General features: G+C 39.4%; 1 protein-coding gene across 10 annotated transcripts in view; it reads left to right on the top strand.

The window, feature by feature from the left end:
• KIF16B (kinesin family member 16B) overlaps positions 1-24,984 on the top strand; it is a 94,664-nt gene that overhangs the window by 34,881 nt on the left and 34,799 nt on the right. For 3 of the 10 annotated variants that reach the window (XM_033142890.1, XM_033142891.1, XM_033142892.1), the window contains 12 exons: positions 2,237-2,356; positions 2,782-2,833; positions 3,245-3,382; positions 10,706-10,788; positions 10,963-11,051; positions 12,735-12,767; positions 13,035-13,088; positions 13,701-15,050; positions 17,237-17,395; positions 18,415-18,520; positions 19,704-19,754; positions 20,811-22,957. In XM_033142890.1, the coding sequence (XP_032998781.1) occupies positions 2,237-2,356; positions 2,782-2,833; positions 3,245-3,382; positions 10,706-10,788; positions 10,963-11,051; positions 12,735-12,767; positions 13,035-13,088; positions 13,701-15,050; positions 17,237-17,395; positions 18,415-18,520; positions 19,704-19,754; positions 20,811-22,862 (4,287 nt within the window). In that variant the 3' untranslated portion in view covers positions 22,863-22,957. Of the gene's footprint in view, positions 1-2,236; positions 2,357-2,781; positions 2,834-3,244; positions 3,383-10,705; positions 10,789-10,962; positions 11,052-12,734; positions 12,768-13,034; positions 13,089-13,700; positions 15,051-17,236; positions 17,396-18,414; positions 18,521-19,703; positions 19,755-20,810; positions 22,964-24,984 lie in introns of those variants that run through there. The other 7 variants (XM_033142895.1, XM_033142893.1, XM_033142887.1 and 4 more) reach the window with 6 other exon arrangements.

The raw sequence follows: 24,984 nt of genomic DNA, 5'->3' as shown, positions 1-24,984 counted from the left end.
CAAGAAGAGGTGGCAAGAATACACAGAGGAATTATACCAGAAAGATATGGAGGTCTCATACACCCCAGGAAATGTGGTTGCTGACCTTGAGCCAGACATCCTGGAGAGTGAAGTCAAATGGGCCTTAGAAAGCCTTGCTAACAACAAGGCCAGTGGAAGTGATGATATTCCAGCTGAACTATTTAAAATATTAAAAGAGGATGCTGTTAAGGTGCTGCACTCAATATGCCAGCAAGTTTGGAAAACTCAGCAGTGGCCAGAGGATTGGAGAAGATCAGTCTACATCCCAATCCCAAAGAAGGGCAGTGCCAAAGAATGCTCCAACTACCGCACAATTGCACTCATTTCACACGCTAGCAAGGTTATGCTTAAAATTCTACAAGGCAGGCTTAAGCAGTATGTGGACCGAGAACTCCCAGAAGTGCAAGCTGGATTTCGAAGGGGCAGAGGAACCAGAGACCAAATTGCAAACATGCGCTGGATTATGGAGAAAGCCAGAGAGTTCCAGAAAAACATCTACTTCTGCTTCATTGATTATGCAAAAGCATTTGACTGTGTCGACCACAGCAAACTATGGCAAGTTCTTAAAGAAATGGGAGTGCCGGATCACCTCATTTGCCTCCTGAGAAATCTCTATGTGGGACAAGAAGCTACAGTTAGAACTGGATATGGAACAACTGATTGGTTCAAAATTGGGAAAGGAGTACGACAAGGCTGTATATTGTCTCCCTGCTTATTTAACTTATATGCAGAATACATCATGCGAAAGGCTGGACTGGATGAATCCCCAACTGGAATTAAGATTGCCGGAAAAAATATCAACAACCTCAGATATGCTGATGATACTACCTTGATGGCAGAAAGTGAGGAAGAATTGAAGAACCTTTTAATGAGGGTGAAAGAAGAGAGCGCAAAATATGGTCTGAAGCTCAACATCAAAAAAACTAAGATCATGGCCACTGGTCCCATCACCTCCTGGCAAATAGAAGGGGAAGAAATGGAGGCAGTGAGAGATTTCACTTTCTTGGGTTCCATGATCACTGCAGATGGTGACAGCAGTCACGAAATCAGAAGACGCCTGCTTCTTGGGAGAAAAGCAATGACAAACCTAGACAGCATCTTAAAAAGCAAAGACATCACCTTGCCGACAAAAGTCCGTATAGTTAAAGCTATGGTTTTCCCAGTAGTAATGTACGGAAGTGAGAGCTGGACCATAAAGAAGGCTGATCGCCGTAGAATTGATGCTTTTGAATTATGGTGCTGGAGGAGACTCTTGAGAGTCCCGTGGACTGCAAGAAGATCAAACCTATCCATTCTCAAAGAAATCAGCCCTGAGTACTCACTAGAAGGACAGATCCTGAAGTTGAGGCTCCAGTACTTTGGCCACCTCATGAGAAGAGAAGAATCCCTAGAAAAGACCCTGATGTTGGGAAAGATGGAGGGCACAAGGAGAAGGGGACGACAGAGGATGAGATGGTTGGACAGTGTTCTTGAAGCTACTAACATGAGTTTGGCCAAACTGCGAGAGGCAGTGAAGGATAGGCGTGCCTGGCGTACTCTGGTCCATGGGGTCATGAAGAGTCGGACACGACTGAACGACTGAACAACAACAACAACCTGGGTTAAATACCTTCTGATACCAAAGCCTTTGAATCTCAAATTAGTGTTGGTGTAATCAGTCCCACGAAGTCTTGAGTTGTTCGAGGTTTAACAGTAGCAATGACCGCTGAGGTTCCCCCCCCCCAATTTGGTTTATATAAAAGAGGGCTATTCTGCTAGTTTCCTGCTTTTTGTTGCAGTTTCCAAAAGCTTTTTCTCTTACTGTTTGTTTGTGCGGCATTATTCTAGATCTTGATTTTTGTAAGCTGTGTTGTGGGTATTTTATAACAGAGAAGTGGTATAAAATAAATACCGGTACTTAATAATAAACCAGGGTGCTATCTGCACCAGGATCATAGGATAGATAATTCTTTTTGTCCTTAAACAGCTAAGTGTCAAAAGCTGCAATACATTTTTTATTTGTCTGTTTGCTTATTTAGAAATAACTGGGCTGTTTCTTTTCCAATAAAGAAACAGTCACATTGAATAGTAAGATCTTGTGTTGTGTAGCCTATCATCTTTCCTTTTTTCCTGCCATGGTGATTTCACTCACTTTTTTCTCTTTAACTATTATGACAGTAGAATTCACATACAGAAATAAATCCAGTAAGTAGCTTTTTTCTGTTTATTTTTGCAGGAGCAAACTTTGGCTCTAAGGAAGGAAGGAATTGGTGTTGTGCTAGATTCCGAGCTGCCTCACCTAATAGGCATTGATGATGATCTTCTCAGTACTGGCATCATCTTGTATCACCTGAAGGTAACTCAATATTTATTTGCCTTCCCGTTTCTAAATGGGCAATTTTAATGATAGTGTTAATCTGTTGTCTAAATAAGCTAAGCATCCATTACTTGCCTGCAATAATGTGACATCAACTGTTAGGTACTCTAATTTGTTTAGTATAAAAGTATCAGTCAGTACTGCCTGTATCTGTCCCAAGAGTCAATGACAGATGAATGGCACCCTAGTGGAGCATATTGGTTCATTCATTTTGCTGTGGCCATGAATTGATGCTGCTTGGAAACTTTCAAGATGCTCTTTCTTGCCTGTTAAGGAGGAACAGTAACGAAAACAATATTTCCTTGATAAAAGCTCTTTAATTCATTAGCAGTTTTTATCTGTTGTTCTATGTGGAATCATTTTATTTTTGTGCCATAGTAAATAAGTTTTACTCTTCTCTGTAGGAGGGACAAACACACGTTGGCAGAGAAGATGCTGCATCAGAACAGGATATTGGTAAATGAAATAAGGGGTGGGGGAGAAACCCTGTCTGAGTTATCTTCCTAAAACGGGGGTGGGGGGGTGGGAAAACTTCTTGCCTACAGGAGCATCCAGTTAACAATGTGAGAGTCTCTGCTGCATCAGGGTCCTGCCTCTTAAGAAAAGGGAGCCCTTTTGGTTGCAGCAGGAAATTCCCAGATACAACATCTCTCTCTCTCTCTCTCTCTCTCTCTCTCTCTCTCTCTCTCTCTCTCTCTCTCTCTCTTGTTTGTAAACACACACACAATGCAAAAAGATGCTTAAAAATCAGGAATCTCTTTTTCCAATGAATAGGATGAGAGTCAATAGATTTTTAAATTGTGTATCATAAGCACCTGGGCTTATCTTCTTGTTTATTAATAGAAGAAAAATGTTTTCATTTCATAGTCCTTCATGGCCTCGATTTGGAAAGTGAGCACTGCATCTTTGAACATTTCAATGGAACAGTTAATTTAATACCACTGAGTGGAGCACAATGTTCTGTAAATGGAATTCAGATCACAGAGGCCATACAACTCAACCAAGGTATCTATACATTTCTTTTCTTCTTTGCAATGAAAATCCATTGTATTTTGAGATCTTATTTCCTTTGCTGTTCTTTTTCTATATAAAAATTTCTGTTAAATATCAAGCCTCTGTTTTTGTTGTGCAAATGATACAGTGATTAGAAGTACAACACATATTGTGTTTATTTAGTATGTGTGCTGCTGCAGATGCACCATGGCATAACTGGATGCTTTCGTCTGCCCTAGCTGCAATAAAACATGTCTCTCACGTATTGGTCTCTACAACCACAGCCGAAGCTCTAACTCTCCAGTGTTTGACTTCACCCCCAAAAGTGCACTCCTCCATTGCCTCCAAGACAGAGGATGCCAACAGTTGATAATCTCTATTTAGACACCCACCAACCCCCACCCCACCCTCACACATGTCCACACGTTCTAGATATTTTAGGGATCATCAGACTGGCTTGTAATCTCCATGCAGTTCAAGTGTGGCCACTGGGCCATTCCAGAAAAAGAGGGAAATGATTGGTGGCCTGGATTGAGTTTGGGGGTGACTGTTTATTGGACTCGGTGTTTGCACTAAAGCTGTCACTGCAATGGTGCTCAGCTGTTCAATTTCATTTTCCACTACTCCCTTGAAAGAAGGGGATTACACTGCAATTCTTCTCTCAGTACAACAGCTGCCTTGTAGTTGTTGAGTATTATTCAGATGAGGGGAAGAGATGGTAGCTTGCTAGACTGCTGTATTTTTGAGTGTTGCAAACAATGCCCAGGCAGTTGCTCTGGGGATTGCAAGACCTTTCATCAGTTTCTCCACTAAACTGGTTTTAAGGTGGATATACCCAAGTGGCCTACAGTGCTTGAGTATTGACACCTAACAGAACACCTTATTATTTTTAACATTTCCCCCCTTGTGTTTCTTCCCCAAGGTTATTGAAGCACACTCCTGATCCTTTCTATCCTGCTCGCTGTGTTTCTTTACGAGTGCTGCTAACCAATCTATCAGACTTCGCTTTTGTATATATGAAATTGGGAAGGCCGAAAAAGTTCTCCCCAGCCTCCTTCATATCTTCATAGGCTTAACTTTGAGAAGCTGTGTTTTGGAAGAAAACTTTAGAGTCTGGAGTAACCAAGACAATCAACTTAAATGTAGATAGACGGCAGCAACATGTACACCAAATCACACTTCACAAGCTGGAAAGTCTTCATGCTAGCTTTCATTATGCATGTTTTAGCACTGTTTCTTAAATAGTGTTTAATCTTACAGTCTGAAGTCACAGCACCTTTAAATACCTGCTTCAGATATTTCTGATTAGCTCCTTTTGCACTTAACAATCTACTTTCCTTTTAAAATTACCATGCATCGAAAATGTGTTAAACACTTTGGGAGAGTTGTGGGGACTATACTGGCATGCCTTGTAATTGGCTACTGTGCCTTTGTCAAAATTAATTGAGATGGCATGAATGTGTCTTTTAAATTTAGCATAGCCAAATGCAAGAAAAGTGGAACTGCTTTTCATTCATTAAAATATAGCCAAAACTAGGGGGTGGGGTGGGGACCAGGAATAAATCCAAATGCTGCCCCTTAAAAAATAAAATTAAGCTCCTAGAGTTTAATAAATCTGGGATTACCTTGTTCTCCATCCTGAAAGCAGATATCTTGCATGGTGTTACATGTGAGATCTTGTAGAGTAAAAACCAAAGGGCATGTAGTAGCAAGTTGTCTTCTTGGGAACGGTATTCTATATTATGTGTTTGGAGGGTCATATATTTTGCAGGAAAAGTAGCATTTGATGATGAATGTGAAGAAGGCTCATTGGCAGAGAAAAGCAAAAATGCATAAAAATGATATCAGGTGCTTCTTTTAATATTTTTATTTCTACATGAATTTCAATAAGGACAAATGTAAGGTTCTGCCCTTAGACAGAAAGAACCAAATGCACAAATATAAGATGGGGGACACCTGGCTTACTAGCAGTCCATGTGAAAAGGATCTTGGGGTCTTAGTGGACCACAAGTTTAACATGAGTCTACAGTGTGATGCAGCAGCAAAAAAAGCTAATGCTATTCTAGGCTTCATCAACAGAAGTGCAGTGTCCAGGTCAAGGGAAGTAATAGTATCACTGTATTCCGCCTTGGGCAGACCACACCTGGAATACTGTGTCCAGTTCTGGGCGCCACAATTTAAGAAGGATATTGACAAGCTGGAGCATGTACAGAGGAGGGCAACCAAGATGATAAAGGGTCTGGAAACCAAGCCTTATGAGGAATGGTTGAAGGAGCTGGGTATGTTTAGCCTGGAAAAGAGGAGATTGAGAGGAGATATGATAGCCATCTTCAAATATCTCAAGGGCTGTCACATGGAGGAGGGAGCAAGCTTGTTCTGCTCTTTAGGGTAGGACTCGAACCAGTGGATTCAAGTTACAAGAAAGGAGATTCCGACTAAATATCAAGAAGAATTTTCTGACAGTAAGATCTGTTCGACAATGGAACAGTCTCCCTCAGGAGGTTGTGGATTCTCCTTTCTTGAAGGTTTTTAAGCAGAGGATGGATGGCCCTCTGTCATGGATGAGATTCCTGCATTGCAGGGGGTTGGACTAGATGACCCTTGGAGTCCCTTCCAATGCTACAATTGTTTGATTCATGTTAGAGTTAGGACTTAAAATAATGAGGAGTGGTTGTCATTCCATATTAGATACCAATTTTACTAGAAAACACTGTGTAAGAACTTAGTGTATTTGGCATTGAGTAAACTACCATCTGAAGAGGTTTGGTTAGTTAATAATATGTTAAATACAGTATTCTGCTTTAGCCACCCAAAGCCTAGTTGAATAAGAGCATCTGATCCCATTTCCATGAAAAAATACTGGCTCATGCTTTGGTGAATCTGCAGAGGAAGCAAAACACAGCCACCAAGAATGCTTATTTGTGAGCCCATAAACATATACATGACATAGTTCCACCCCAGTGGACTTGCGATCTAGATTTTCAACTATAAACTAATTAACATTAGTTAAAGGAAATGTCATCCAATGCAGGCAGAATACATTTAATTTACTGGCATGATATAGGCATGCTGATTTCTCTTCACTCTTCCTTCCTGCATAACCCCTTTTTAATGTTAAAGATGATGAGCATGATATGTGCACTGAAATTGGCATCATTCAAAATTAACCCTAAAAAGCCATTTGAAATCAAGCGAAGAAATCCTGGTTGAGCTTCGGAAATGCTGGGCGGTTCAGATGTAACACCAGAATTTGGATTGGTGATACGTAAACAAGCTTGAACGATCTCTCCTTCTCCATTTGATTCCCTCTCCTAATTCTCTTTGTTTGCCACCACATCTGAACCGTCCCAATTTGCCCAAAGAGGAGGATTGCAAGCTGTAGTTTGAACTGGACTTGTAACCCTGGTTAGCAAGTGAAATATGGCTTGCACAAATCATTGTTACCCTGGTTCAGATAGAGATGCAAACTTTGCGTGGAACTCCGTGTCGTGCTGTTACAAGTGTTCACATCAGCATTGCAGTTTTGGTTTTTTGGCATTGATAGACCACTCAATCAACCATGTCCTCTGAGTGCTTTACAAGCTCTGAATAGTTAAGAAGACTCAGAAATGCTGTGCAGTCAGCATCAGTGCCATCTCTTCTCTCAAGATGTTAATTCTTTCTTTCTTTTTTAAGAATTTACTTTCTTCCATGTATAAGCAAATGTTGTGGCCACATTCTATTCCTGCAAAGTCATAAGGGCTTCAGTTGCACAGTCAGTCAGTCTGCAGCCTGAGACTCACTCCCTATATGCTTGGGGAAGCATGTGTGTGAATCTTTATAGGGCTGGAATATAAATGTGCCATTTAGAGCTGCTTTTTGCCATTATTTCAAAACAGCTGAGCGAGTGTGCTTAAATCACTCTCTGAGCTTTTTAAAGGAAAATAGTAAATTTAACTTTCAGGATGGCACAAAGGATGAGAAACGCTTTGTGAAGTAACAAGCATATGAAAGAGTTAAGAGAGAAAACTATTTTACAGTGTTAGCTGGCAGAATTGTAACCAGCTGGGACCCTTGACTATAGTTTCATAAAAAAATATCCCAATTGAAAGGAAGGCCAGTCTGGTGCATAGCATAAATTACGGTGATAGCATTGAAATAGCTTTGCTGCATAAAGTTTTATGAACAGTAAATCTTCTTTAAGATTAGACTGCGATAAAGTGCAGTGGGCAATGTTACCATAATTTTGAATTGAAAGAAAACACTGGATTCTGCCTTTCCAAGAAGCAGTTTGGCATAGTTTGCAAAGTATATTTGTCATACAATCTCTATTACATTTTAATTTCCATAGTGAATTGGGCATATTACTTTTCAAAAAAGGGTCCTTGGATGGAAATATGCGAAGAAAATTGTTCTGAGCCATGTTGCATTGAGATTATGTTTGTTTTTTGGCGTTTGCTTTCATCCATAAGCTGTAGTGTTTTTTTAAAAAATGCAATTCTGCTCTATTTAGTGGAAATTGCTGGAAATGTTGAAGTGGCCGAAATATAAATGGATTGATAGAATTAACCAAAGATGCTGCACTCAGTGTGTTTAACTGGCAATGAGGATTCAAGATTGAGTATTTATACAGGAAGTCTTCCAAACCAACTCGCAAACAGTATTTGCCTCTTCATCTTTAAAAACACAAATCACCCCTCCTTTTTATCACCTCCTTTTGCCCTACTGAATTATTTAAATAGTTTTTCCAGAGCACATGGTATTTCATGATATTTACAGAATGTGATCTAGTTTGTAGCTGGAACCTCTAGAGCACTCTTTTATCTCTCCAAGTCAAGAAAACTGTTTGAGCTGTTCCAAGAATAATTAAGGCATAACATGGAAAGATGACTCGATAGCATCTGCTTTTGTTTGGAGCGAACAGATCAAACTGAAGGGTAACGATTGGGGCTGCACTTTTGACACCAGAGAGAGTGAAATCAAAGAAGCTGAAATCCCATGTTTCAATTTTCTTATGTTCCCCGGGATTGTCCTAATTCTGCTCATTTTTAGAATGTCTCCCCACCTGTGTTTTTAAACTGAGAAGCGGACCATGCTGATTTGATTGGCTCTGGAAGTAGTTGTTCAGAAACAAGCTGGTGCATTTTGTTTTGTGCATTAGGAGAACCTCAGAACTTAGAACTGATGGTGTCAGACTGCACAATTTGCTGTGAGTCTCTAATCTGGAGCCAGGAAATACATAAGGGACCCCAACAGTGTTGTTGACTGCAGCTTTCAGCAACTGTGACCATTGGGCATGCTGGCTGCAGCTGATGATAGCTGGAGTCCAGCTACACCAAAAAGGCTGCAGGTTCCCCATTCTGGCAATCGTACTCTGCTACCTTTTGCCGTTGGCTACTGGGTCAAGTCTCTCTGGGTACGAAAAGCAGCATGGAGCCAGCTGAGATGGGTTCAAGTTGCCTTGTTACACATTGCTTTCTGAACCTTGTGTGTGGGGCTTACATAGGCCTGCATGCCATTCAACACATTCACATTTCTCTCTTGGCTAAATACAGTGGAACCTTGGTTCTCGAACGGCTTAGCTGACGAACAAATTGACTCCCAGATGCCGAAAACCTGGAAGTAAGTGTTCCGGTTTTCGAACGTTTTTCAGAAGCCGAATGTCCGATGTGGCTGTCGGCTATTGTTTCTGGGGCTCCTGCACTAATTGGGAGCCACTCCTTGATTTTTGAACGTTACGGGAGTTGAACGGAGTTCCAAGATGGATTAAGTTCGAGAACCAAGGTTCCACTGTACTATGATTATTTGTGCTTGGTGTCTCCCCAGGCCTACTATTGTTCTCAACCGAATGGTTGAGCCAGGACAAGCCTGTCCTGTTACGCTGCTTCTTTTCTTCCTTGTTCTTTATCACTCGAATGCCACATGGTTGAACGAGTAGGGAGGTTTTCTGCTCCTCGCTGTTGCTTGGATTACATATGTGTTTGCCCATTATGGAATATGACCTCACTCTGCATTTTAATTACAAAAGTTCTCTAGAAATCCTGTCATTTAAAATTACGTTCCTAATTTAATGTGGATGTGAGAGGGGGCATGCTCAGTGCTTTTTTTCCAGGGGGTACTCAATGGTATGTAGTACTTGCACTTCTTTTTGTTGTTAAAAAGTGTGGCACTTACTGTAACAACTTCATGGTGAGTACTGGCGCCTATTTTTATAGGGCAAGAAGCACTGGGTATGCTCACATCTGAGGGAAATATTTCATGTCAGTATCCTCATCTAGACAGTTGAAATCCAAGTGGATTGCTGTGCAATATATCTTTATGACTTTTAGAGGCAAGCTAACTGCATAAGGCTGCACTCTGAGCCCCACATAACTGGGAGTAAGTCCTATGGAATCCATAGTTTCCATAGTTCGGATCCATAGTTAGGATGCCAGCCTAGCACTGCAATCCAGCCTCTCTTGTGCCCAACTGGGGTGGGGAAAAGTATTAGGTGGGGTGGAGGTGCTCCACTCGCTGGGTGATGCTAGCTTACTACAGATGGAAAAAGTTCTTGGGGTAATTTGAAAAGAGTTTTTTCCCTTCTGAAACTTGTTTTGATGGACAATTGCATACCTGACATTTTAAAAAAGGGTGTCATGAAGATAATTCTTTTCGAAGTATTTTCTGTTTATGAATTACTATTTTTTTTTAGAAAAAATGCTTACAGAAGCAGAACATTTAAAACTGAAATGCACATGCATTTCCCACATACTTTTCTCTTTTGAAAATATATATGAAAGTGTGTGTGTTTCATTTTATTGGAAAAAATGGCAAACTTTCAGGAAAAGGGTAATAATGTATATGGCTGTGGTAACTGAAGCACTTGTTTATTCCACTTTGATCCCTTCAAAAGGCCTTGAGGGCACGTATAAGAATAGTATTGAGAGATAACGTTTGCTGCCAATAAGTTGCTTTGACGTGTTCAAAAATGGGTAGGCAAGACCCTTCTGTTCTTTATTAAATTCATTTTAAAGCAGTAGTGAAGGAGAACATAAGCTTAAGTATATTAAATTTGAAACATTGGCAGTTCTCTGCACCTAATTTTTTTGGCTCTGTTTTGCTTTTTTACTTGATGGAGCAAACTAATTGGCCTAGTTTACATGTCCTGGTAAGCAAAACTATGTCTTACAGAGATTGCTCGAATGTGCCGCCTTCTCATGTCATCTGAACACAGGCTTGTTTGAAATGTTTAGTGTTAGATGTGAATACGGTCAGTGTGTGTGTGTGTGTGTGTGTTCAGAATCTGTACTCCTTCAAAAAAGCTCCCTTAATGTGTTATGTAGTCAATTGAATTATGGTATGTTTCTTTCTTACCAGGTGCTGTAATATTACTTGGGAGAACAAATATGTTTCGTTTCAATCATCCGAAGGAAGCAGCCAAATTGAGAGAGAAAAGAAAGGTGAGTTGGGCTATGTCCCTTATTGATGCATTTTTTGCATTAGATAGGCACGTTGCCCTAATTTGCATTACGAGATTAATGCATATTTTGTCTGGGGAAATGTGAACAGTTTTAAGGAAAATGTACTTTGATATTAGTAGTAAGTAATTATTTGATCTTCTGCTGTCTTATTAGAGTGGACTGCTTTCTTCCTTCAGTTTGTCTATGTCAGATCTTTCAAAATCTTGTGAAAACCTCTCAGCAGTGATGCTGTATAATCCAGGGTGAGTATGTTCCAAATATCAAGTCCATGTGTGTGTTTGTGTGCATGTGAGTAATGTCAGCTTTTGAAAAGAGCACTTTTCCTAACTAAGCTCAGTGTTTATCAAGCTACTTGTTGAGTAATGTTGCTTGGCATATTTGGTTTTCATTATGTAGACGTAGACACATATCTAAACATAACTATTCACATTCTTCTCTGTTGAGTCAACCTGTGTCCCTCTTTTGAATTACAGTGGTTTTCAAATGTCTCGGAAGCTGAACGTTTCAGTTTTCAAATGCCCAAAACCCGGAAGTAATTGCTTCCGTTTTTGAACACACCTTGGAAGTCAATCAACTTCTGCTGCATATTTTTCCATTTTTCCAATTGAACTTGCAGCCAGCCCTTTGCACCTTGGTTTTCGAACGTTTCAGAAGTCGAACGGTCTTCTAGAATGGATTGCGTTCAAGAACCGAGATACCGGTACCTCTGTATTTGTGTGGGGTGGTGGTCATCGTGCAGCCGAGGAAAAGTCTGGTTTTGCTTTCTGTCCTCTCCCGAGGTTCTTATTCCTTATCTTCTATAAATCTCTGCGCTCATTATCTTCTTGCCTTCTTTGGGACTTCTTAAAACATGACTTTTCATAATGGAAACGCTTGAAGTTCCTACAACAGCACCAAACTTTGACTTCCGAAATGTTCGAAAACCAAGGCGCAGCTTTCTGACTGGTGCAGGTGCCCCGGAAAGAAGAAGAAGAAGAAGAAGAGTTTAGATTTGATATCCCGCTTTTCACTACCCGAAGGAGTCTCAAAGCGGCTAACATTCTCCTTTCCCTTCCTCCCCCACAACAAACACTCTGTGAGGTGAGTGGGGCTGAGAGACTTCAGAGAAGTGTGACTAGCCCAAGGTCACCCAGCAGCTGCATGTGGAGGAGTGCAGAAACGAACCCGGTTCCCCAGATTACGAGTCTGCCGCTCTTAACCACTACACCAAACTGGAAACAATAGCCGACAGCTGCATCAGACATTCGGCTTCCCAAAAACGTTCAAAAACCGAAACACTTAATTCTGGGTTTTCAACATTTGGGAACCAAGGTATTTGAGTACCAAGGCACCACTGTAGTCATTTTATTCTTCTGCTTGTGAGCCCGCATGCAGCATTGGTTCTGATGTGCACTGACTTCGGAGCGACACAAGCCTAAAGTGAAAACCCAGTGCAAGCCAGGTATTTAGGGCAAAACTGACCAAATATATTATCTCTCTACTTTGATTAGCCCTGCAGAGAATATAGAGTTATCTCGAAACAGCAAACAGCCATGCTTGGGACAAGAGAGGGCATTCTCCCTTTTAAATTACTGATGGCTGATTTCATAGCATTGTAGAGATACATGTTAGCTTCCACACTGCAGCTGTGGTTCCATGAATACTATACAGGGAGTGATTTTTAAATGTATGAAAAGGCCCAAAGTATCTTGGAGTAATACTGTAGCTGTTTAAGGGTGAACAACGTGCCATATTAAAGGTTTGAGAGACACCCCCCTCCAAAAAAAGAATCGTATGTGATTCCAGGAGGGGATAGACAGCAGAAATATTTGTGATAGCAGAAGTTTATGTTACAAGACTATTTTTTGCTGCTTTTCTCTTTAATCTTATACCTATACATTCTTTTCTTTACTGATTACTTTATTTCTCTCTACCTCCTCTGGCAGCCTTTTCCCTATTAAAGGACCAATCTGTCTAAGGTAGAGACACTAAATTTCATTATATTGATTGCTATACCTACATGTCCCTAACTTGTGGAAGCCGTGCTAATTGTTCAACTGTCTTACTTAATGTGGCTGTGTTTTGGTTATAAATTATATGCAATATAAAACTCACTTTGTTAAGTTATGGAGTATATTAAATTATACAGTATATCAAATTATATAAAGTGTCAGTTCTAACCATTTGTCATAATTTCTGTTTTAAAATTTAATGTTGCTTTTCCTTCTCCTTTAAAAAAAACACAGATTAGAATTTGAGAGACAGCAACGAGAAGAACTCGAAAAATTAGAAAGTAAAAGGTAACTGATATGGATCAGTAAAGATGCATGTTGATAATTGGTAGAAAGAAGAGGAATTGTATTATTTCTTTTACTAGAATATTTTATTCACACATTAAATCTTAGGGAAATGGGGGAGAAATTTTCATTTGTTAGCTTTCAGCTTTGCAGAGATTTCCATTAGACAATTCTAACGTGGAAGTATAAACAAGGAAGTACATAAAATTACCTTAGTTTTTTTTTGTACTGTACATATTATCAATCAAATATGAATTTTTAAAGTATGTGTTTATGCCATAAACGTCATTGTACTTATTCACATTCTGTGCACACCTCTTTATAGTGTTAATAATGATTATTAATGAATAACTTGTTTTACAAACCACATAGAATAATTTTCTTAATGCAGAGTTATATTGATTTTGTTCAAGGGTTGCCTCTGCCAATAGTTACTTCATAACAGACCAGCTTTCCTTAAATAAGAAAATAGAAGGCAAAGAGGCCAGATACCTTTGTAAAGCTTTACATGTCCTAGGTACAAAATATTTGAAAAAATACAATCTTCCTCTCTCTCTCTCTCTCTCTCTCTCTCTCTCTCTCTCTCTTTCTCTCTCTCTTAAAAAAAACTTTTAGAAAGCTGATAGAAGAAATGGAGGAAAAGCAAAAGTCTAACAAAGCTGAATTAGAAAGAATGCAGCAAGAGGTGGAGTCTCAACGTAAGGAAACGGAAATAGTTCAGCTGCAAATCCGAAAGCAAGAGGAGAATCTTAAAAGGAAAAGCTTTCATATAGAAAGCAGGATGAAAGACTTGCTGGCAGAAAAGGAAAAATTTGAAGAAGAGAGATTACGTGAGCAGCAAGAAATAGAGCTTCAAAAAAAGAAGCAAGAAGAAGAATTTTTTGCTCGAGTTAAAGAAGAACTTCAGCGATTACAAGAGCTCAATCAGAATGAAAAAGCGGAGAAAATGCAGATTTTCCGAGAACTGGAAAAGCTTAAAAAGGAAAAAGAGGAGCAGTATATCAAGTTAGAATTGGAAAAAAGGAGATTGGAAGAGGAAGAAAGAGATCAAGTATTGCTGGTGGCAAACTTGGAAGAGCAGCTCAGAGACAAACAAGCCATGATACATCTGGTCAAACTAGGAGATGTGCAAAGGGCTGAAGAAGAGAAGAAGAATCTTGAAGACATCAGAGAGTCCCTCTTGCGAGTCAAAGAGGCCAGGTCTGAAGGAGATGAAAACAGCGAGGAGTTAGAAAAGGCACAGTACAACTTCATGGATTTCAAGAGGAGGCAGCTAGAACAGCTAACTAGTTTAGAGAGAGACTTGGGTCAGCAAAGGGATCATCTAGAAAAAGACGTAGCTGATGAACATGAAAATCTGAATCGTTTGAAGTGTGCACACGCACAACATTTAAACCTTGAGAAAAATGATGAAAACATGCTGGATGCTGCCTTAACAGTTGAAGAATGTAACAAAATAAAATCATGTGAGTACAGGCTGCAGCTTAAAGAACGGCAGCTTCTGTATCTGACAAATAACCATTTGCCAGCTTTGTTGGAAGAAAAGCAGAGAGCCTCTGAAGTTCTCGATAGAGGCCTGCAGAACTTGGACAATACTCTTTATGAAGTTGAAAAAGAAATGGAAGAAAAAGAAGATCAGATAGCACAGTACAAGGCAAGTGCCAGCCAGCTGCAGCAGCTTCAGGAGACATTTGAATTCACTGCCAATGTAGCTCGTCAAGAAGAGAAAGTTCGGAAGAAGGAGAAAGAAATTCTAGAATCAAAGCAAAAGCAGCAACGGGAGGCGCTGGAGCAAGCGGTGGCTAAGTTGGAAAGGCGACACTCTGCTTTGCAGCGTCATTCAACCATAGAAATTGAGGAGCAAAAACAGAAGCTTGCAACTCTGAACAGCAGTTGCAGCGAACAGGCAGGCCTGCAAGCTACTCTAGAGGCAGAACAAAAAGCCTTGGAAGAAGACAGAGAACAGTAAGAATCAATTTTATCATTAATAAACATGTACTTGCACCTTTTCAATGCCACCCAATTTTAATACACCCAAAAGTACTAGTCACCCAAATTTATGGCAGCTGAAGGGTCCTTGTTGTGAAGGTTTTTCCTTTTAGCTGTAGGTGCTTCCTTTGTGCTTTCCTAGTGGTTTTCGGAGAAGCAATTACAGTGGAACCTCGGTTGTGAAATGTAATCCATTCCGGAAGACAGTTCGACTTCTGAAATGTTCGACAACCAAGGCGCAATTGCTGGCCGGCAAATTCCTTTTAAAAAATGGAGAAACGCGCCTCGGAAGCCGTTCTACTTCTGAGGGGCATTCAAAAACAGAAGCATTCACTTCCGGGTTGTCGGCATTTGGGTTCCGCATTGTTTGGTTTCCAAAGCATTCAACAACCGAGGTTCCACTGTATTGTCACGACAACAGCAGGAAAGGAGAAGGGTTAAACTCACTCCCCATTTCCTAGGGTTCTGCTGAGTACCACCCCAGCAGATGTTCTTTGCATTTTTCCCGGAAGTGCATGTTGAAGGCAAAGACCCATTAAATGCCGTGTCTAGTTTGGCCATTAAACTGCTTCTTTGGGAGCAGATGGATGGCCAGTCTCTGAGGGGGAAAGCTGGAAACCTCTTTAAACTTCTATTGTACCAATGTTCTGCCTTCCAGATTTTTCTGCATAGTTCCAGTTGCATGTTAAGAATTGTAACCATTACACAAATAGCAGAAAAATAACAAATCCACGGGCATGCCTAACTTCAGTGCAGCAGGAATGATAGCCTCCAAACTAATTGCAGCCGTAGATTGCTTCTTGTAGTAATAACTTTTTTTTAGTTTGTGGGGGAGACGCTAAATTCCTATTCCAGTGAATCATTGTGGGATGAAGATACAACTTTATATTTTGGTTTCAGCTCTTTTGGACATGGACCAAACCATATGTCTAAACAAATAATATTGCTCATTTAACATTGCAGCAGTTCAGCAGAAAGGAATGAGTGATGTTGTCTCCTTCTCTCTAGTAGAAAATTTGAAATTGAATCAGCTGTGCATGTATACATGTAGCAAGCAGCTAACTTTTGGGGTGGGTGGAAGGGAATTGTTAAAGTTCTTAAATACTTTCCCGTGCAAGTATTAGATTCAAATTTTCAAAGAATCATAGAATTCTATTCTATTCTAGGGGAGTTGGAAAGTACCCAAGGGTCATTTAGTCCAACCCCCTGCAAAATGATCATTTTGAGTGGTCTTTAAGGCGTATGGACTTTCAGGATATGCAAGGCTGCTTGCATTTGAAAGCAAATTAATTGTCTACCTAGATTTTTTTTTAGCATACTAGTTTTCTACTCTAGGTTTAAAAGAGGCACCCACCAATCATGGACTTTCTGCTCTGCTGAAATAAGTTTGCCTTCTTCTAAAATACTTGAACATTTAAAAACATGTTTGTGTTCATTTGTTTAAATCTAATGGTATCTCTTGACTTACGCCAGTTCCTCTGGAGACTGAATTGCTGAAATTGTTGTTGATGCTCTGAAATGAGGCAGAGTTACTCAAGTGTTGCTAATGGCCCAAGACTCATGAATCAATCTAACTTTAATGAGCTGACTAAGATATTTGCTGTGAAAATTACTAGTGTTCATTTGTTTAACTAATATATTTAAATCCTAATGAAGTTCCTTGTTGACAAATGAGTACTTAGGCACATATATTGACAAAAATAATGTTACAATCTAAGGAAATGCCCCATATGGAATAACATCCTAATTTAATTTCTTCTCAAACCACATTGGCTCCATTTTTGTATCTACCATCTTAGACACAAGAATGATCGGAGGCAGTAAGCACTGTTGAAATTGGGTCCACATATGAGCAGTTTATTAGGGAGACCCTCTTACAATCCAGCTTATTATGAGTTTTCTACCCTTTCACCCACCACCATATTGATTGTGCCAGGGACAAGAAATAACACCCCTGTTTTTCACAGGCTTTCAGTTTCTTACCCCCAGGATAACAATTACCTACCCAGCTGAAAATTGCCTAAATTTATTTTGTCTCTGTAGGCTGAAACTGGTGGGTGTGGGGTGCAGCTTCTCTTGAGGAAATGTACTGCAGCAAAGCTTTAAGAAACCCTACTGTGTTGATGCATCTTAAATAATATGTGTTGAAATTTTGCTGACAGCTTGGACTTGCAAATACAGCAGTTAAAGCAGAAGATATATGAAGGCGATGGGGTTGAAAAAGGGTCCCTAGGAGCTGGAGAAGAGAGATTGTCCCATAGCAGTTCCCCTTCTAGTGTTACAAAATCTCAACCCCACTTTATTCCATTGGTCGATGACAGGTATGTATTCCTGGTGTTGTTTCCCCCCCAAAAAAAACTTCTACATCTTCAAAATAATAATAATAATAATAACCTATAACCCAATTTTCTTCAGAAGTATTTTTAGATGGATGTCTTTTAATAGCACTGCTAAAAGAATACTTTCATTGTAATCGGAATATAATGGCACAGTTCTTTGCTTTGATGCGTTTGAAATGTTTTCCAAATAAGACCCTGAACCTTGTTTGATTTTACCTGAGGTAAGCTCATGAGTTTGGTCTCTTAAAAACAGAGCCCAGGGGTTTGCAGCGTTTTATGATTGTAGTTCCACAGCGGCTGGGAAATCTGTTTAATGCCATGTAATCAAGAGAATATAAAATATTACCCAATAGCATACAGAGAGCCAAATTCCCCACCCCCACAAGCACCCTTGAGGTGGTTTTTTAAAAACAACATTATCATTGTGTGCACTGTTTTGCTTTTCCTGCTGTTGCTTTTAACCAAGATTGTGCTCTCTCTAGCAACTCTTATGATAATGCTTTCGCTTATTATAAATAAGCAAATTTCACAGTGGGAACTAGAATTATATGCTGAAAGCTGTGGAAGCAATCCTGTTGCTACTGAAGGCAACAGCAAAGCTTTCATAGATTTTTAATGGATAATTACAGCCTATGGCTGCCACTGGATGTTTTAACTTAATGGGGGAATTGGCTGTCACTAATTCTTGTCTTTACTGCAATTAGTAAGTGCAGAAAACTTAAGAGCAAGGCAAGCAATTCCTCCTGCAGTTGAAGTGACTGCACTAATGTACTACATATTTATTGTGTAGCCTGTCCCTTCCAAAGTCTCAGGACAGGTAACAATATATTAAGACCATAAATCTGTTCATTATTAACACTTCCATCATCCTGCCCTATCTCTAACCATCAAAAGACACTTAATCTTTTTGTTCAAGGTTACCTAGAGGACAGAGCCTTAATGGTCCTTTACATAGTTGAATAATTCTTCTCTCTTTTATTTGCAATTTTAAAAATATCTAGAATAAATGCCTTTATTGAAGAAGAAGTTCAAAGACGTCTTCAAAACATACACTACACATGTGGAGAAAATAATAATAGTCTCCTTCAGTCTGCAGAACTTTCAAAGGTGAGAAAAGATAATTGGTCTGTCCCTAACCATGAGATTATGATCACATTTTCGGGGGGGGGGGGAGAGATGTCTCCACAGAGTTGTATTTCCCTCATATTTGTCTGTGCATTGATAACTGCCAACTCAGAAAAGAAAGAGAAACCGCACACTTTCAGCTTTTGCTTCTCTTTTTCTCGCACAATGGTTCAAGCAGCAGTAAAATGGAGTTTGACTTACTTCTCTGAAGTACATTTGCTTCTGTACATGCAACCAGACCCACTTATTCCCCTCGATTTAATCCCTGACAACATGGTTATTGCAGCTGGTGCTAAATAATTTGTAAATGATAAATGGGGCACTGTATCAAAATGTTGCAGCGGGTCCTTTGTGTGCATGTGTTTCCTGAACCTGTGGCTGGGAAGTGGAAGAGAGCAATGAGAGAATGCAAAACAGCCTTCTACATGAGGCTTGGAAAAGGTATAGGTGTTTAATATATAGAGAGAGAGAGAGAGAAAGAGAGAGTTTTTCAGATTTTAAAAATTTACAAACAATTATCAGCCAACCAACATAGAAAGAGAATTCCGAAAAATCTCCTGAACTTCCTTCCTCCCCTTTGTGGGTCCTTATATTAACCTTTTCCTCCTTCATCTTGTCTATTAATCCAAATCTATTAAATCTCCATTATACCCAAAATTTAAACTGTAAGTGTTACTCCAATCCTCCTAATAATTTTAATCGTTTACAATGGTTTTTAAGGTTAAATTATATATTTCCCCCATTCCTTATTAAAATTTTGGTCTTCCTGATTCTTCTCGTCATTTTTGCCAATTTGTCATAGTCCATCAACTTTATCTGCCATTCTTCTCTGGTAGGGACTCTGTCTTCTTTCCATCTCTGCGCTAGTAAGGTGTGTTTTTTCAGCCTGCACTGATCGTACCCCATCATAGACCATTACTGGGGTGCTGATGCCAGGGATTGTGTTCTCCTGCTACAGTTACAGAGTGGGAGTGAGCTTGGGGGGGGATAGGCAGACTACCATGTGCTCACTTTGGTACTTTCTCCAGATTTTTCCATTTGCCAAATCTGAGTATTTGGACTAAATGGGCTGGCAATGCTAATATCCCAGCTGAGCTGGGCCGTTTGTTGTCTTGATTACTTTTGTGCCGCTTTTCTGAACATTTGAACCTTGCCTGATTTCCAGGATAACCAGAAGTTTTATAATGATACTGCTCAACGCAAGTTGAAGTATGAGGTAAGTTATAGCTTGTCATCTTGAAGAAGTGCTCATCTTAAATTATGGCATGCTCTGTAATTAAATTTCTTTAACATTTTGCAGCATAATTATAATTCTGTATTCCTTCAAGATTAATAGCCAATGGAATAAGGCTTAAAATTAAAGCTTCTGCTATGGTAAAACTTTGGTTGGTCATAGTTTGTTATTATAATATATATATTTTTGACACTGCAACAGTTTCAGCAATCTATAATTTAGAAACAATGTTTATATTTTTAGGTGTAAGTAATTGGTTGAATATCCTGATATACTGCAACTTAGATTCAATCAATCAGTCAATCAGCTGCTCTAAATTCCAAACTATGTCAATGGTATGAGAGGGCACACTCTTCTAGTCAGTTGTGCATGGCCCATATAGTTTGGAAAAATTAAAGTTCACTTTTCCAAATGATCAGTAATAATGCAGAAATACTGCATGCAAACTGTTGCAGGTGCCCAACTTTAGTTTTCACAGCAAGTTTCTTTGCATCTGCTAATATGCTTTCCTTCCTGTTTTCCGAACAAAAAGACATGCTTAAATAACAGCTTTTTATCAAAGCTGCTTAGGTGCATAGCTGTCAACCCTCCCTGCTGTTCCCTGCTGCTATATACATAGCTGTCAACCCTCCCTGCTGTTTCCCAATGCTATAATAAGGGGATTTCCCACAAAAAAGGGGAAAAGTTGACAGCTATGATTAGGTGATCTTTATCAAAACATTTGCTTCTGTTTGGGGACTGATAATATAAATTTCAGTTTTATTTTTCAAATCGGTAGCTCTCCCATTAGGGTTGTGGATCGATCCTTCAATATTTACCTAAGAGAAATGGATACTGTTCAAAATGCAAGATTATGCTAAAGGGAAATTATGGGTTGGAATCACATCTGATCCCACTGATTTAATTTAGTCTCAATGCTGTTTAATCCAGAGTTGCACAAAACAGTAAAATCCTCATCTGAAAATTTACATGAGAATACATTTTCGGTTAAACACAAGAAGTGCCTTTGTGTGCTTGTTTTTTTGACATTTTAAACAGAAAATGCCCCTTTATGGCTTTCTCGCTGTACCTACTAATGACAGCCAATGTTATACAAGTGAAGATACAAGAATAGCAGACATCAGTAAGCAGGACGAAAGCATAGATGCATTCAATCCTCATTGGAGAAGAATCCCGGAGTTCTGCATGACTCAAAAAACTACAAATAAAAAAAGACAGTTAGGACAGGAATACATCAGCTGGCTGTGCAGTAATCAATGTGACTCGAATCAACCCAAAGTCATAAATAGCAAGAGAACTTGCTCCAAATATTCTTCAGATTTTCATCTTCAGGCTCATGACAGATATGGAATGATTCATTCATCAGAAAGCAAATCAGCATGCTATCATTTCGACAGCACAGGCTTAGCTACTACTACTTGGGAACCCAGTAGTTTGGGAGCAGAATCTGATCTTGTTGTTGACTGCCGTATTCCTCCCTCAGACCTTTTAGCCTCTGCCAAACATCAGTCTGGAGCTTGCATTTCTCTCTCTTTCGGAGAACACAGTAACCAGATCCCCCAAATTTGTGCCCAGATTCCATACCAGCAGTTAGATGAAAGAGCTACGAATGCCTGCCAGAAACCTCTCCCAGAGTCCCATGCGGGAACAAAGCAGAGTTATGGGCTAGGACATCTCTTCAGCAAATTCACCAGCATTTACAGTGATACCAACTATCAAATGTTTAAGAGTAGCTGGTTTTCTAAGCAGATTAAAGGTCTGGCCAGTCTGTGTGACAAAAATGAGACGTGCACACAAATGGTGTCATTTGTAAAAGACTTTCCATTTATTAAAAAAATACAGTTAAATCTTCTTTTAGGTGTGAACAAGAATGGCTTCCATGATGCAAGTATCACTCCAGGAAGTCCTGTGCAAAAAGATGAAGATATGAAGTTCTTACACTCAGGCATTTCAATTGATATGTGTACAGCAGATCATTCTGAGAGATATACTTACTATCCTAGATGGGAAAAACTGGAAACTAGCCTTGTGCTTAAGCAAAATTTTGTGTGCTTTCCAGATGGGCTTCTGAAATTGCAGCTGTGCTCTCAGGATGAACTGTTGCAATATGTGACCTGTATCTTGCCAGAAATTTGTGCCAAACCTGATGAGTTAAAAGGAATCTACTGGATTGCTGTAGGAAACCATAACAGAACTGGACCAGAGCCTGCATGCTTGCTTTTACTTGGTTCGGTCCTGTATGCCATTATTGCATCAGCCAATCCATTGGAGAGCAGTCAGGACTCCCTGGAAATTTTTCATGTTTTCCCAGTCACTGCATTAAGAGAAATCCAAATTGGCTATGCTGGACAGAGCATCAGACTTCTGTGTTCTAATGAAGAAAATATAATGAAAATATTTACCTTTAACAAATACTTCACACAAAGAATATGCCACGACATACTTAGCCTTGTAATATCATCATCTGAGTCTGCTTACTTAAATCACCCACTCCTGAAAGGAGATCTGTTGCACCTTTCACTTGACTGGGCTTCAGCAATCTCCGATTTGGTTTTTGAAAATGGTGTGCGTCTGTCATGCAGTTTTGAAGCCAATTTAGCTGATCTGGTGTACATGCTCCATGGAAACATGGGAATCAACAAGCCCCATTTAGGAGAAATTCAGATACTGCTCTATACAACAGTAAAACTAGAGGGCAAAATCCGATCACTAGTCCTTACAAATACTCATGTAGGTCTTGTAGAGGAAGATAGTATCTTCTGCCCAGTTCCTAGCTCTTTACATTCCCTAGTTGACCAGTTGCAATTTGACAAAATTAAGCTGCATTGTTTGAGTGAGCTCAAGTGTATAGTTGTCCTGGAGAAAGGAAATCTAATCGAAATTGAGCTTGTATTTTCTCGTGCAGGTAAGGTTGGCTGTGATTCATCCCACAGTTTGGCTTGCATTTCTCAGAAAGAGGCATTTACCCAACTGAGAACTGTTTCACCCTTTTGTTATGCCCAACCTAGCACTCCACCATATATCTGGAAATTGACTTTCAGTTCAAATGAAGATGCCATTAGGCTAATGCTGCATTTGACAGGACAGTAAATCTGGGTGCTCTTTAGGTGTTACGTTCAAAAGAATGCAAATCAACCAAATGTGTGTTTTCATGTAAATAATCTCTCAGATGAGACACATACTTATGTCTTAGCAAGCAGGGCTGTGTTAGGGAAATAGTCAGCTCAGAGTTGCTTTACTACATCCAAGATGTATCTGAAAATTACTTCTGAGTATTGGTGTTAAGGACCAGTTTTAAATATTCTTTATGGTAGGAGAGGAAGGCACTAATATCCTCGTGCCCTCTTTCAGACAAAAAAATATAGGAACTGAGTTTTGGGTACTTCATGTGCATGCATCTTGTATCTTCAATTCAGAACACTTTCATATTTGGAAAGGCATGACTTTACATTGGAGATACAATGACAACCATCAGTAGGTGGCAACTGATCTCTGTGTGAACAGGGAAGATTTAATACATCTCTAGCAGTCAGAAGTCATGTAAAGATTTGTTTCTCTACCTTTATCCAGAAATAACTTAATTGAAAGCAACAGCTTGTCTGCGGATTTAATGCTGATGCAATGATTTCTCCCTTTTGCTCCTCTTTAATAAAACTTTTGCTGCCTTCACTTTCATTGGTACATGATCTGATTGCTAGGGTGTTTTTATTTCTTGTTTCTGTGGACTACCTTGCAGATTATTTGAAACTATCAATACATAGCTCACTTATTAGTGTGTAAATGCTGGGATAGTGTGTATATACTGAGACAAAAAATAAATAAAATGAAAAACCACCCTATCCACTTTTCAAACATTACAATCCCCATGTAGAGATGAGTTGTCTTGACAGGAAAAGTAATATGTGAAACTACCATAAGAAACAATTATGATGTCTATCCTGAAACCAGCATTTATTTAAGTATCAAAGAGAAAAGTGTTATGAAATTAATCTTCATGCTATGTCCTCAAACGACACCTTTATGCTCATTACTGCTGAATCTTTCAATAGACAGAGTCATAATATCAGTAATAGCCTTAAGGAAAAGAAGGCACTGAGTTGGTTTTTCTTCTTTTAAATGGCAAGTTACCATTCTAACACAGCACAAAATTCTTGAAGAAAAACTTCATTTTGTAACTTTTTGTTGTTGCATAAATATGTGGAACTATGACAAATGTGGATACCCACATACTTTGTTTCTTGTTTTTTTTTTTAAAAAAAAAAACCCAACAACAACAACTTCAGTTTGTAGTGGAAGTGAAACTGTTCAGTGTCTTATTGGCTTATTTCCCAATATGCTACTTTATAAAAGATTGCAGGTAACATCTTCAAGGCATCATGCTGTAAAGAATTTGGATTAAACTTGGATTAAGGGGCATGCTTAAAGAAATTGTTGGAGAGCCCCCCTATTTCCCCATGCCACAATTTACTCCCATTCAGCAGGGTCCCCGGACTTTCAGTGGAGCATTTTGGAGGAGGGGACAGAAAAGTCAACTTGCATCAGCCCTGTTATGTGCATTTTACTCTGAAACCAACATCACATCTGCAGGCCCAGGAGAGAAATAAAACAAATACAGGCCAAGGATAGCTAATTTTGGATAGCATTATCCTAGACATCTTTGTTTAAGGAAGTCCCACCAATTCCTTGCAGTTTTGACCCAGATAAGTGTACATATTATTGCAGCCTTACCGTGTAGAATGATAATGTACTTCTTGCCCTTCCTCTGAGGTTTGGCTTCGCCCCCACCTTCCAAGTTGGGTGGTTATCAAGAAAACAGCCTTTTTTGTGTTGGCAACCCTGTTGGTGGACATATTCACTTGGTGATTTTCTTTTTCTTCTTTTAGGTACCAATTAAGACTTTTTTTATTTTGTCAAGTATTTGATGTTTTAAATTATCTTTTTTGCATTCTGTTTTTAATATTAATGTAGGTTTTATTTTATATTGGCTGGTTTTTAATTTATGTTTCTGATTTCTCTAATCTTCCTTGTAAACTTTCTGAAGTTCCAAGGCTGTATTTTTAAAAGGTGTGCGTATGCAGCCTAATTAAATAGTATTCAAAATATGTCCAGGAGGTGGTTTGGCTTCCTCCTCCAGCACCAGCCTGTCATATCAGCTCCAAAACTGGGGGAGGAGGGAGGCAATATCCCTCCCTCTTACATACATGTTCTGTGA

This window comes from Lacerta agilis, chromosome 3 (assembly GCF_009819535.1).
Source record: "Lacerta agilis isolate rLacAgi1 chromosome 3, rLacAgi1.pri, whole genome shotgun sequence".
NCBI lineage: Eukaryota > Metazoa > Chordata > Lepidosauria > Squamata > Lacertidae > Lacerta > Lacerta agilis.
The sequence above is the reverse complement of the archived record's forward strand: the minus strand, read 5'-3'. Positions and strand labels throughout refer to the sequence as shown.